The 13,601-nt window shown below is 46.4% G+C and overlaps 2 protein-coding genes across 2 annotated transcripts in view; both read right to left on the reverse strand.

The window, feature by feature from the left end:
- Window positions 1-1,927: 1,927 nt before the first annotated feature.
- LOC121836812 (G-protein coupled receptor GRL101-like) lies at window positions 1,928-3,100 on the reverse strand (the record flags this gene model as incomplete). The annotated part of the gene is given in 3 exon segments (XM_042292038.1): window positions 1,928-2,107; window positions 2,747-2,959; window positions 3,071-3,100. Coding segments are annotated over 3 exon segments (423 nt in total), but the record flags the coding sequence as incomplete, so codon positions are not given.
- A 1,240-nt stretch (window positions 3,101-4,340) lies between these two features.
- The window catches only part of LOC120837637, a gene marked incomplete at its 5' end in the record, with an annotated part of 103,657 nt that continues 94,396 nt past the window's right edge, over window positions 4,341-13,601 (reverse strand). The window contains 4 exons of the mRNA XM_042292042.1: window positions 4,341-4,556; window positions 6,892-7,044; window positions 7,571-7,734; window positions 10,740-11,015. Coding sequence (XP_042147976.1) covers window positions 4,341-4,556; window positions 6,892-7,044; window positions 7,571-7,734; window positions 10,740-11,015 — 809 coding nt within the window. The remainder of the gene's footprint in view (window positions 4,557-6,891; window positions 7,045-7,570; window positions 7,735-10,739; window positions 11,016-13,601) is intronic.

The raw sequence follows: 13,601 nt of genomic DNA on the forward strand, positions 1-13,601 counted from the left end.
ATGTCGTTACATTTTTATGCGGGGCTTTACTTTTCCTTCGTTCGTGTCTGACGGCGAGCTTCAAGATACAGGAGGTCTCATAAAATTGTCATTATTGTCTAATAGCGGGTGTCAGAGGGGAAAGTGTCGGCACCGAGCAAACAAGAGGTAATAGAGCGACGCATGTGCTAAGAAGTGGCCTCGCTGCAGGCCATTTGTGAGTAGGATCCGTTACATCCTTGTTGCCACGACGCGTTTTCGAGTACCGAGTTTCCTTATAAATATAATAAAATTGACAGCGACCTTTTTCTCCAAAGTCCTATAACGCGTAAAATGCAGCCCTTTGGGGAGCGATCGTCCACATTCAATTATAAAAAAATTGAACAGTCGTTTATGAGAGAGAAAAATCAATTGTTTATATCACCTGACTTAGACATTCCGTCTAATGCAATAGTACTTGATGAGGCTGATTTCGCGGGGCTTGCTCGTGTTGGTAGCACATAAGAGGGCACCGTAAAGGGGTGTAGGGAGGAAGGGGGGTGGGCAGGGGGGGACGGGGTGAAGGACAGGGCGGAAGGGGATTTAGGTGAGACGGGAGAGGTAGGAGAAGTGAAGCGGTGTCGCTTTACTTGAGGTGCACAGGTCACTTGACGTCAATTCCACGCTAAGTTTAGCGGGAAAACTGAATTGGTGCGTGTCACGTGGCATCAATTTACCCGCAGAATTTAGCGGGGAGACTGAATTGGTGTATAGGTCACGTGACATCAATTACTCCGCTAAATTTAGCGGGGAAACTGAATTGGTGTTTAGGCTACGTGACGTCAGGTCGCCTGACGGCAATTTCCCTCCTGAATTTAGCGGGAAAATTTCGGGACTGCGGAGGGAGGGGGGGGGGGGGGGGGGAGGTGAGGTGGAGGGGTTTTGTTATACTTCGTTTCAGCTTCGGTCCGAGAGCGGCCGATGTTATGAGCCGAGGGGTTAATCAAACAGCGAAAGAGGCACAACGTCATGGCGTGCTCTCTGCAGTTAATAGGACCAGCCGGTATGCGCCGTCTCTCTGTGCGCGCTCCTCTGCCGGCTAGTCCTATCAAGCGCAGAGAGCACGCCATGACGCTGCGCTTTTTGCGCTGTATGATTGGCGCTTCGACTCATAACATCGGCCGCGCTCGGACCGAAGCTGAAACAAAGTATAGTATTTCGTGCTTTAAACAACGGCTTTGCGTTGCGGTGTTTTGGCGAACTCCCGTTGAGCGCGAAAGATTCTTGCGATCATGCGTGCTTATTTTTGCGATGTCATCGACCAAATGGCTAACTGATGATGGTGACACTGTCGTTTTTTTGCGTAACGCGAAGCACCTCAGCGAACTGGCGCTGTTCGTAAAGCGGTGTTAACGCGGGGGAGAAATCAGCGCAGGGATGTGCGTGACGTCGACAGCGGACACAATGTCTTCCTCAGCTTCGTCGTTCACTCCGACGAAGTGCCGGGAAAAGGGATGTCAGCGTTTGCCGTCCATTCGAGCGGTTTGCACACTTGACACCACCGCAGACGAGTTAAGCGAGCTCTACATTCGACACAGAAATGTTTAACGACAACACATTATTGAAGACAAACTCATCCGCCGCCACACGAGGATTGTTTGTGCCGCCCAAGCAACCCTCCCTTTTTCCGCCGCGTACCCGACGCCATAGCGCCGTATTGTAAAAGCCTGACTATTTTTTCGCGTGATGCGTGCACCGGGTGAACATCACTAAACAGTAAACCTATTTTGTCTACTTTAAAATTATTGTTGGCATAATCTTATTGGTCTATTTGATATTTGAATGGCTTGTAAAGCTGGAACCTCAATGGCCATACTTATTTGTACGGTTGCTTGAAAAAAAAAAAAAAGTCCGTAAAAATGCATTTTGTTTTGAAGGCTGAGCAAGTGAAGTGCTACTTACCAGTGAATTTGTAGGTGGCATAGAAGCCGCTGAATCTGCTCAGGGAGTAACGAAAGCAGGTCTTGAGGTGGATCTCCATGGGTCCGTTGGAGATGATTTCCTTAGGAAAAGTGTGGCCGTTCGGAGACAGAATGGAGTCGGAACAGTTGCTCTTTGCGCTGTGCCCTGGGTAGAGGAGTAGCTGGTCCTAAACAGAAATACACGAGGAAGGACATTTTGTAAGATGTGCAAAGCGAACCGATCGGTATTTTAGATTAGGTCAAGAAGAATCTAGAAATTCGGCTTAAACCTTATCCTCTCGTCGAAGTCCATCTCAATTGAAAAACGGAATTTGGCCTTCAGTGATTGGAATTAATGTACATCGCCTGAGTATGGAGAATCTCCAATGGTAATCCAACATTTAAAGGGTGAACATTAGTGCTTAATAGTAAATTAAAGTAATGGCTCGACTAACGGTTTCTTGCGGTATTTTCTATGTCATAAAATTGAAGTCAACTAACCCCCATACGCAATCCCCCCCCTCTAAAAAAAGAAAACAAGGGAACAGGTTAATGCAATACCATAAGGCCCGTGCCACCATTTAATAATAATAAAAAAACTTAGCTTAGTATGAATTCTCTTTAAAAAATAATTCTCTTTTTTTCATGCCATCTCTTACCTTCTAGCCCTTATTAAGATCATTGTAATTCTTTAGATTGCCACATGTTTTACAATAATTATATAACCATGCAGATTAGTATAATTGTGCTGTTAATTTTTTTCTTTTCTAAAGCTCAGAACACAAAGACCACAAGAAAAATTGAAGAAGACTAGGGGCTAAACTCGCCTGGCATTGTCCAGCTCTGGAGGAGGCCTCCCGCTGAGCCAGGTCGAAAATAATGAAGCTGAGCCAGACGTGCTTTCCCGGAGGAGGCAAAATCTTCCACCAGCAGCTCTTGTCTTGGCCGTAGTAGAAGGGATGGTTTGGCGACGCAATGGCTCCTTCGGAATCCTCCAGAACAGCACCGCAGTTCACTGACGAGTTCACAGGCGGTTTTATCTTAAGCGATTAAGGAAGCATCTTAAAGGTAACTAACTCTACGCGAAAAGCGATTGGGGGGACCCTAAGACAACACAATTGATAAAGAAAAGAGAAGTTGACTTCAAAAACCTTAGCTGTTACATCTACAAAAGCATTCATGTTCTCTGTATCCTTCCCACCTCAGGCGATAGGTTTTACAGCGGAGCTCTTAGGGGCTAATTTCCCCAGGATCGCGTCAATCCTAAGATGACCTGATGACACAGAACTCTGAACAGCTACCGCCATCTATGAGTGACGGCGGGAACCAGACAACCGGCCTGCCGGTTGTCTGATTGCCGCCGTTGCTCATGGATGGCCGGCAGCCTTTCCAGCCTTTCCACTCGGGCTTGCCGACTTGCGGCCGGCCATTACTTCGTTCCCACCATAGTACAGCTTCGCTGGTCTTCCTTCTTCACCAGAGTGGAAAGGCTGAAAGATTTTTTGGGCAATTTTAGAAATCAACACTATGAGGCAGTCAAGGAACCCAAATAAAAATATGTCTACACCAAGGGAACAAATCTATACGGGAACTAGAAATGTCGGTTCAGTGTAAGCAAATAAAAGAAGGAAATTGAATGAAAATGAGGTTTCAAATGCGCAACCTGTAAGGTGAAACACATCAACAGCTGAAGTGTGACGTCGGGGTCGCTAAGGCGTCATTTCAGAGCAGACGGACTGATTGAGTGGCAAAGGTGCGAGAGCGCACCATGGACTCCGCATAGGCGTTTTGTATTAAACCGAGCAGCACACCGGACGAAAATTCCATAGCGTTTTGAAACCAATGAAGGTGTATTTAGCAGAGAGCATTTCATATGTCTGCGTAAGAGGGAGCATGTTTTCCTAAGTCACTTTGGCACAAATAGTCAGACGTTCTAAAACGAAAAGTGTCGAACAAACAGAGACAATGAACTAGACAAAACAAACTGCACTCTCAAAGAAAGGTTTATTGAAACAAACACACACTATTAATACCATCTTTCTGGTTATTCGTTTAGAAAATGAAACTCTGTATTTGCCAGGTGCTTTGGAGGGGCACTAACGTACATGCTTTCCCCTTGCTTTCCGATACAGAATGCATCGTAACATTATACGGCAGTTTTAGCAGCGTATCTCCGGACAATTGGCTGTTGGTGCTAATTCTGGGCCACACAGGCACCTATCCCAGTGCACTGCCAGATTGCCCGGCGGGGACTGGTTTTCTGACCATGCATGTTATCTTGGTTGCTTGTTATCTCGTTATCAGATGCCCGTGGAATGTTTTGGCGCAGTGCCGAAAATGGTAAGCGTCGATATGGAGCGCGGCCGACGGCGCAAAACCGCGAAGTGTTTCACTAAGAGCTATTGCTGTAAAACTGAGAACTCAAGATACTGTCCAGAAAACATTCGGACAGATGAAAGAAGGATTGGCCGTACCTTGTGACCTGCAGCCGATAAGTTCCAGTCGAAGACAGGGCGCCTTATTCCATTTGAGCACCTGCAGTTTGACGTATCTGGCCACGATACCCCTAAGGAGATTGTAACGGACGCCTTGGTCCGCGGTGAACGTTGACAGCTCGCACTGGTGACACGTGTACACCTGAACGACCACACCCGAGCCGTTCCCGTCACTTGCTCATGTATGAAAAGTTACAGTCGTGTTTTCACGGAGCTCCCGGGATTATCCAAAGGGTCTAAATTCCAAATTATATATCAAAACATTGCATGAATACTTCCATTCGATAATAAAACATGTTTTCACACCTCACAAAACATAGTTAGGGCAGTGTCCTAACGGTGTTAATGCTGACATTCTTTTATTTTGCTGGTAAATATACATGAAACCCTGTAGCACGTTCAGCCATCTATAAACTCGCGTGACCTACGCAGAAGCTAGTATGATTACAGTAAAATAAAGTTTTTAAAATTTTGAGTGTTTCAGAATGTAATAGGTGAAATGCGTTCAGAATTCTAAATACCTATCTCTTTGTTGCTGACGCAGTTGGAGTGCTGACGCAGGTGGGGGCTAACAAAGAACCCAACTGAGAAGGGCGTGCTGCCACCACCTGTGATATTGGTTCTTGTTGAATGTATGTACTTTTCTCCAAAGTGCGTAGCGCTACGCTCCTGACCTCGAGGTTGTTTGCTACCAAAACAGATTCGCCATCTTGTATGTTGTGCACAAGCCTCGTTTGCCGAGCCCCTTTCACGGGGAAGAGCTTCGTCGCATTGCGTGAGCCACTTTGTATTAAACCAAGCCGTTCGGCCTCCTCAAATGTTAACATGAGGCGGCGCACGGAGGTATATTGACGGAAAGAAGAGGAGTAAGAGACTTGATCGGCGTAAAAGGAACAAAGCAAAAACAATCATGGCGTTGTCACTTCGTGAGCCTAGGCCCAACTTTTTCAATTGATTCTTTCGACATTTGTCGTATGACATTAAAAGTTTTTGTCTGCACAGTGTCAGCTATTACGTCCTATCGTAACAGTATTTTTCCCGTGAGGCGAGCGGCATGAACTTGTGCCACAGCAACGTACGGTTTGTTTGAAAGTTATACCGCGGTTCTGGGAGGGGTTTGCACGGTTTGGGGGATGACGACTCAGTGATCTGCCTCAAACGCGAACCAGATTTGTTCATCCCGACAGTACCGTACCGAAGGTATGTGACTTGAAATTTTAAATATGCTACGAAGGTACCCAAATACCGCAGTCAAATGAGTCGGATAAGCCTTGCGAATGCACTGAGTTCTAGCCACTCTATATCGAACCCAAATGACTCGATGGGCTGCAGCATATATTTGAAAAAAAAAAAAAAAGAACAACAACGTAGATTGACTCATGCAAAACGAAAAAAAAAAAAAAAAAAAAAAAAACACTTCCCCGCGAGAAGGGCTAGGTAAACGAAGCTTCTGTACAGCATACAGATGGCGGATTTGTTTTGGTAGCACCCAATATCGAACCCAGGTTTCCCGATAGGCGGCAGCACATATTTGGAAAAAGGTACATTCGCATTCAGTTATGAAGATGAAGACTACAAGCAGACTCATGGTTACAGTGTTATGGGTACAAAAATCTGGACTACGATCACGCACTTCAAAGAATCAACAGGGGTCACGTGCATGTTTTCACAAAGGACGTCCTCAGGATGAACATATCACGATTATCTCACGCTCTTTAAAAATACTGCCAGCATTAGGTCACTAGACGCTCTACTCGTCACCATTTCGTTCGAAACAAACTTTAGTTTTTTTTCTTCTTGCATGGCCCACCTTAATTTAACATCTGCCGGTGTTATGATACTAATGCTAATGGGAATGTCCGAACAAGCTGACTCAGTCAATAGAATATGCTATATTATCACGAGATAAGAAACAAATCTGGAAGTTTCAGTTGCCTTCCAAGTTCGTTTAGTTAAAATAAACGATATGTTACCGACTTTGTAAGAATCGCTAAGAACTTCAGCCCTTTGAAGTTGCTACTGATTTTGCATGAGGTCAACCGTTCTGGCTTCACAGAGACATTTTGGGGCGAAGAAACAGAGTGGTTCATTACGGCACTAATTTAGGCCGGTCGTCCCTGCACTTCGTTCTCCTGCCACCTGTGCAGTTTGTCATAGCCACATAGCAGCCTAACAACAGAGTCACCTGCGGCCATTCACAAGCGTTCAAGACAGCAAACTTTTAATAAATCCGTTTCAGCCATGCCGGCCAGGATCAGTGTACTGACCAGACAACCCGACGCGTTATTCTCACAAAATTGTTATAGACATTTAACGAATGTCACCATGAGAAGCTGTATCGAGCCCTTTTTTTTATGCGAATATTTGTGAGCTCACAATAACATAGGTTTTTGGCAGATGTAGTGCCCCACTTCATCATAAACGCAATTTTATATAGCCAACCAAATTCAAAAGTTTATATTTCGAACGCGACTCGCCTTACGGTGTCCTACGGGCTGCTCTTCCGACGTCCAGTAGATGCTGTCGTTGCTGAACGTCAGGTGGAAGGCGATGACGTAGCCGCTCTTCACGGGAGTGCTCATACCTTGCAATATTATGCCCGTGATACGAGTGTGGTTCTGGAGGTCTACCTAAAATGCAAACGGGGCGAGTGTTACTTCACAGACCTCTGAGATGTGCCCTTCAGGCAGAGCTTTTGTGTTAACATTATAAACATGCCACTGATAGTGTTTATAATTTTGACAACATAAAAATAAAAGATGATAAATCGACCGGTATTTATGCATACAATTTTCTATCGTTATTTGAGCAAGAAAGGAGAAAAATAAAGTAAGAATGAAGTACTTGTTTTTTGTAATTGTCTATCTTATTACCTCCAATTCCTTACATAACTAATCGTTTCACCGTCACTAAAAAAAAATTGGTGCTAACAATAGACACACACACAAAAAAACAACTTTATGACAACGAAAAATAAGTGCTAATAAAAAAAATATAAATAAAGAATTAAAACTAGATTCGCTAGTTTCTAGCATAAATTAGTGTTGTATCATGCTATAGCAAGATACAACGAAACTTAATGCTATTAACTTGCATCTTGCGAATATTTTGTACCTTGCAAATAAATAAATAATAAAAAAAATGGTATGGGCTCACTTGCAGGTACCGCTGGGCATCAGACGGACCAGCACACCATCCGTACTCGGCATTAAGACGTGCGTTGGTGAAGTGGTACGGGCCGGAGTCATCGATCGAAGAGGCGTGTAGCTGGGTGTCGAAGATCTCTTCAGAGGCCATGCCCAGCGGCTGCCCGCAGGACTCTAGAGACGACCGGGTTAGGTTTCAGATGAAGCCACCCTCAAAGAAAGGTACTGAGCTCTACTATGGAAACCAGGAGGTACAGATATTAAAACCCGAGATGAAGAAAACGAAACCAATTTGAACAGCCCAGAAAACGTCTCCAACAGAGTTGACTAAACAGTTGATAGAAAATAGGTTCTTCGCCATAAGCTGACAATTTTCTACGTTTCACTTGACAATGTAAACAAAATTTGAAAACAATTTTTTTTTTTAAGGACAAAAATGTTGCTTGTTTGGTTTAGATGGAAAAATAGAGACTATAGGTGTAGTAGTAGAAGGACTTTAGACTACAACAAATGAATGCATGCTATATAGGCTGGTCGGCTGCTAGCAGAGCAAGGTGTCTTCCATTGGCGGTGTCTGCTCAATAGGCCATGTGCAGAATTCTTGAGAGCTATCATCATCATGCAGGAGCCGCCAGGATTGGGGGGGGGAGGTATTCCACATCTTCCAGTTGTGGACAAGGCGAATCTGCATTTAACTCGGTTTTCATGATATTATACAATGTATCTGTGCACTCAATGGGTTGCTGCTTAGTTTTGGTTCAAAGAAGAAAAGAAAAAAGGCCGCGAAATTCTGGCAAAAAAAAAGTTTTGTCAGCAATGAGGTCGCAAGATTCGTCACTCAAGCAGTGAACTGGGCTGTCGAGGCCAGTGAGCGGCCCTTATCAAAGACGTCGTGTGAAAAGTTCGTACTGGACTTGCAGCGCGTGATCATATTTTCTTTCTACGACTCCCATTTTGCCGGGGCTATTGTCTTTCGGCAAAACTATCGTTAACGAAACCCTCGATGTGGCGGAAATTTGGTAATTGATGATGAGTATACAATATGACGTTTTTCCTTTTGCACGTGATCTATTGTAGACTGGTCTATAGGGTGTTTCCACCAACGTCATGTTGTCCACCATTTTGTTGTAACGAGCACTTTGCCGCGTGTAGAAGGAGAGCACTCCGGAGATTCACATCACACCCTCAAGTTGGTAGTGCACAAAAGCTTATAAATTCCATCACGCTAAAATCTAAAAAAAGAGGCAAATTGATGTTATGTAAAAACGGACTATACTCGGCGACAGCTATTTTCTGCTACACTGTCAGGGCTAGCATAGCTTCCACAGTGCCGCACCCCGTTCTACTGCGAGAGCACGTGACTTCTTGCATTTCATTGCCTTTCGCTCGCGTATCTAGCTTCAACATACTTGGAACACTGCGAAAGCTACGCCAGCCTTGACAAGGTAGCACAAAATAGTTGGCGCCGAGCAAAGGAAAACACTGTGAAATGTAGGCAACGCGCGTAAAAAGCTGTCTTGCTCTTTTGCTCGAATCACGGATAATGGAATGTGGAAGCCGTCGCCAAACTTGAGATTGTCTGCAGTTAGGCGACGGCCTAAACCTGACCGGGTAATGGTACACCTGGAGATCTGTAGTAGTAGCCGTAACTGCAACGCGTCTCCTCAATTAATAAAGGGATGCTGAACCGAAATCTGGATTCCATAGAACACGCGGCGAAAGCGTCCAACGGGATGCTACAAACACGAAAACATCACTCATACAACGATACCTCGAACGGATGATCGTATTTTTTTTTAAAAAAAGGAGGCGGTATTTGCCAGATATGTTTACGTCTTGTTTCTCCGAGAAGGAGAGGGAACGACCTCGCGTGTTCTCCGCCTCGCCGCCTTGAGGGGGCGAAGCGAAGAGACGAGAAAACGAGATATCTTGATGTCACTCGCCTCGTCGGCCTGGTTCGGTTTCGACCTCTTTTTTCAAAAATACGGCCGTCCATTCCAGATATCGCCTTTCAAGTAGTAATGCAGGGATTGAAGCGTCCCGCCTACATCTCCTGCACTGTTTTTTTGAAATCCAAATTTTGGTTCACCATCCCTTTAAGGTACTCCACCGATTTTTTGAGCTACCTCAACTAACTATATTTTCTGACTCCCCGGCCTTTAGCCTTTCCGGTATGCTATTTAGCATCGCGAAATTCATAATAGTTATTGCGAGATCGGCCAATGAAAATGGTGCAAAAACCAATATTCAAATATTCGCGCACTTTTCAGTGCCGTGATGTCAGTGGCAGGCAGGCTTGCCAGTCGAGCAAGTAGTCTAAAAATAGAATATGCCAATTATTTGTTCCGTGCTGGAGCGCGGATACGGGAGCGAGCCTCCAAAGCACTCATTTGACACCAAGAAACTGCTTCAAATCCGTTGGGAACAACTTCTGTAGTCCAAAAAGTTAACCCCTGCCTTCCACTGACGTCACTTTGTTGTTGTTGCCAGTAGAGGCTTTCAGTTTGAAAAACATGGTGAAGACCAAAACTGTAAATTCAATAACTTCGCGAAAAAACAATATTTTGACCTAATATTTGGGATACTATTTTAGCAATGTTTGTGGTTAGTTTAGAAAAATTTCAAGCAAATCGGAGACAATGAAAAAACCGGTGGAGTACCCCTTTAAGGTTACTTTTAGAGCGCAGCTCTTAGGCGCCCGTTTCTGGCTTGAGCGGCGTCGGCGTCGCCATCGCCGTCGGCGTCACCGTAACGCGTTTGCGTAACGCGTTTGCGTGACGCGTCGGCGTCGCCGTAACCGTAACGCGTCGGCGTCGCCGTAATCGTAACGCGTCGGCGTCGCCGTAACCGTAACGCCTCGGCGTGACGCGTCGGCGTCGGGAGCGAGAAGGGGGAGAAGGAGGAAGAGGGGGGAGGGAGAGAAGGTGAGAGCAGGAGGATGGAAGAGGAGGAGGAGCGGCAAGCGGCGAGAAGGAGGGGGAGGGGGGAGGAGGAGGAGAGATAGGAAGAGTAGGGAGGACGGGAGAAGGAGTAGCAGGGAGGATGAGGAGGGAGGCGAGGTATACTCTCCCCTCAGTACCCTTCTCTCCTCCTCAAGAGCTGCGCTCTAATTCGGCGTTACGGGAGTTGCAACGGCCCTTTCATTTTTCATAAACAAATATATAATAAGATTGGTCGACCTTGGGCGAAGACCTTGAACTCGCAGAAGCGTAGGGTGTCTTGCCGCCCGAAGATCTGGAGGGTCACGTACTGACCAAGCACGGGCTGAGTGCAGTTGAGCCTGAGCACCCGGAAAGAGGGCGACGTGATAGGGTAAAGGGCGCACGTGAAGGCATGCAGGAAATTCTCCTCGATGGCGTGCGGTATGCCGTAGTTCTTCTCGTCGTAGTAACGGTCGAACGTCGACACCAGGCCCGTGTTGTCCACCATGACACGAAATCCGCGCAGGCTTTCGGCTGCAGAAAATGACAATATACCCTTAAAGGGGTGATGCAAGGATTCTTGTATTTTGAGCAAATACCGCTTAGAACGGATCCCTTACGTTAACGACCTGTGAAATACCCGTGCGTTTTTCACCACACGCAATCGAAATCGCAGAAAAAAAAAAAAAAAAAAAACGAGCAGAATTTACCCCCTCAACTCGCAGCCAGAACAAGCGGCCAAGTGATCTGGAGCCGATTATATGCCGCCAATGCTGATCATAGCCATGCGCTGCGGTTGGCAAGGCATATGACACGCGCTGAGTTGCAGACATTGTTATGGTTTCGGTGTTGTCGTCACTGCGGCGATTGGACACAGGACACTACCCGAATGCTTCTCGAGCTATCGATTATCACGAGCCCAAATCGAGTGTCCACGCCATACTCGGGTCCAATTCATGAGCCGCATTCAAATATCGTCACTGGGTGGTACTGCTACCGCCCAGCTACGTCATCAGGTTTTACGAAGGAGAGATTGAATGAAAACACTCGGTTTTTTCCTCGAAATTACAGCGCAACAAAGGAGTTTCTTGGCCTGTGGCGTTGCGTGCGCGTATCCTTGAGTCCCACTAGTGCCAGTAAGCTCGTGTAAAGTGAGAAACCTTCCAGTTGAACGCCAACAACGCCAGAGGTGCTTGCCAGTAGCCTAATCGCCCATTTTTGTTAGGCAACACCACGGCCGGACTGGAAACGCGCGCTCTCTTTCTCTTACGGCCTTTGCAATAGACCCTTTCCGAAATTCAGTCTGGCCACTTTGATCACTATCATCATCTGTGGAACGGCATCTGTGGGGCCTTCTAGTGGCTGATAAAGGAAGACGTTGAAGATGCTCCTAAGCGGATGATGCGAGGCCTGAACATTCGGGGGGTCAGTACGACGCGACGTAGGAAGGGAACACAAGAGCTACGTAAGCGTTTGTTTCTAATAACTCAAATTACATCAATCTGTGCGCGGCACACAATCGGCTTTAAAGCACTTTGGTGTATAGAATTTTTTCGAGGCATATGAGTGGGTTAGAACCTTGTTCTGAATGCAGGTTCTTGGTCACCATCGAACTGAAAGTGATCGAGAAAGAACTCACACTAAACAATTCCTCGCGTGCCGTTGACTTGCGAAAGTGACGGTGTCCATACAAGTTCATATCCGCCATTGATATGGCAAAACCTAAACTGCTTTACGAACCACCAGATGGCACTGAATTTCGGAAAGGGTCTATTGGGGCAATCGCCACCTCCCGCCGCAATTCGCGGGGGGCGCTGTCACCTCACCCCTGGGCTACCCTTTGCAGTGCACAAAGGTGATCTCAACCCTGTCACAACTTGCGGCCGAAATGTTTATAGCCTTTGACACCTGATTCTTACATTTAGACCCTCAGCCACTATCTAATGCGCTTCTGATGAGCCCAAAACGGTGAATATTTGACGCACATCTCCGAGATATCTGGGAGTAAAAAGTAGTAAGTAGAAACAGCGAATGCAATTGCAGAAAAAATATGCTCGTCTTTACCTCCAGGACTTTTGTTGAAACTCAAGAACAGGAGGAGACAGACACCTTCTACGTGGAGGAACTATAAATGATAAATAATTTGTACACTCTCGTGAAATGTAAGCAGGCCCAATCTATCCATTGCCGTGGTCTGTATCAGCATTTTATAGGCCGCACATGAAGTCGGTCAGCTGCTCTAGACGAGGGTGTAGTAGTCTGTACAATTTTCGCACAGTGCATATCACAGCCTAAAGTGCTTCCTCGAGGGCTTGTGCACATATCCAGCTGATTTTTCGTTCCTGTCGTGAACGTCTTTGCATGGTTAATCAGAAGTATTCCGAGGAACCGTTGCCAAAACAACAACCTGCGAAGCTCGAACACCAGCGCAAAGCAGCTCGAAGGGACTCTCCGAGTGGGGTGAAGTGGGGTGAGGTGGTTGCGCCCCTGGCGGCAAGCAAGTGAACTACATACGGAGAAAAAATGCCATTGACTCCCGGGCGATTGCAAAGGCCGTAAGAAGAGAAAGAGAGAGCGCGCTTCCAGTCCGGCCGTGGCAACACAGAGCCGTTTATACTGAGAGAGTTCGGCCCTCTTAAGGAGATTTTGACAGCCTGGCAACCACAGCAGCGTAGTCTGACAACCGGGGGATGACTAATTCCGTCCGCCATTTTGTGGCTCTGACTCATAGGAACTCTGCGATTTCTCAGGAATAAACAAGACAAAGAAGTAACGCCATTTTGTGTTGTCGCGAAATCTGCTATACTTCGTTTCAGCTTCGGTCCGAGCGCGGCCGACGTTATAAGCCAAAGGGCCAATCAAACAGCGTAAAAAGCGCCGCGTCATGGCGTGCTCTCTGCGCTTGATAGGACTAGCCGGCGGAGGAGCGCGCACAGAGAGACGGCGAATACCGGCTGGTCCTATCAACTGCGGAGAGCACGCCATGATTGTGCCTTTTTCGCTGTTTGATTGGCCCTTCGGCTAATAACATCGGCCACGCTCGGACCGAAGCTGAAACGAAGTATAGTTCTATACTCTATTTCACCTTATGATGTACCGCAGGAAAGGCTACAAGCGCGA

The sequence above is a fragment of the Ixodes scapularis genome, unplaced genomic scaffold (assembly GCF_016920785.2).
Source record: "Ixodes scapularis isolate PalLabHiFi unplaced genomic scaffold, ASM1692078v2 PGA_scaffold0__279_contigs__length_252992795, whole genome shotgun sequence".
Lineage (NCBI taxonomy): Eukaryota > Metazoa > Arthropoda > Arachnida > Ixodida > Ixodidae > Ixodes > Ixodes scapularis.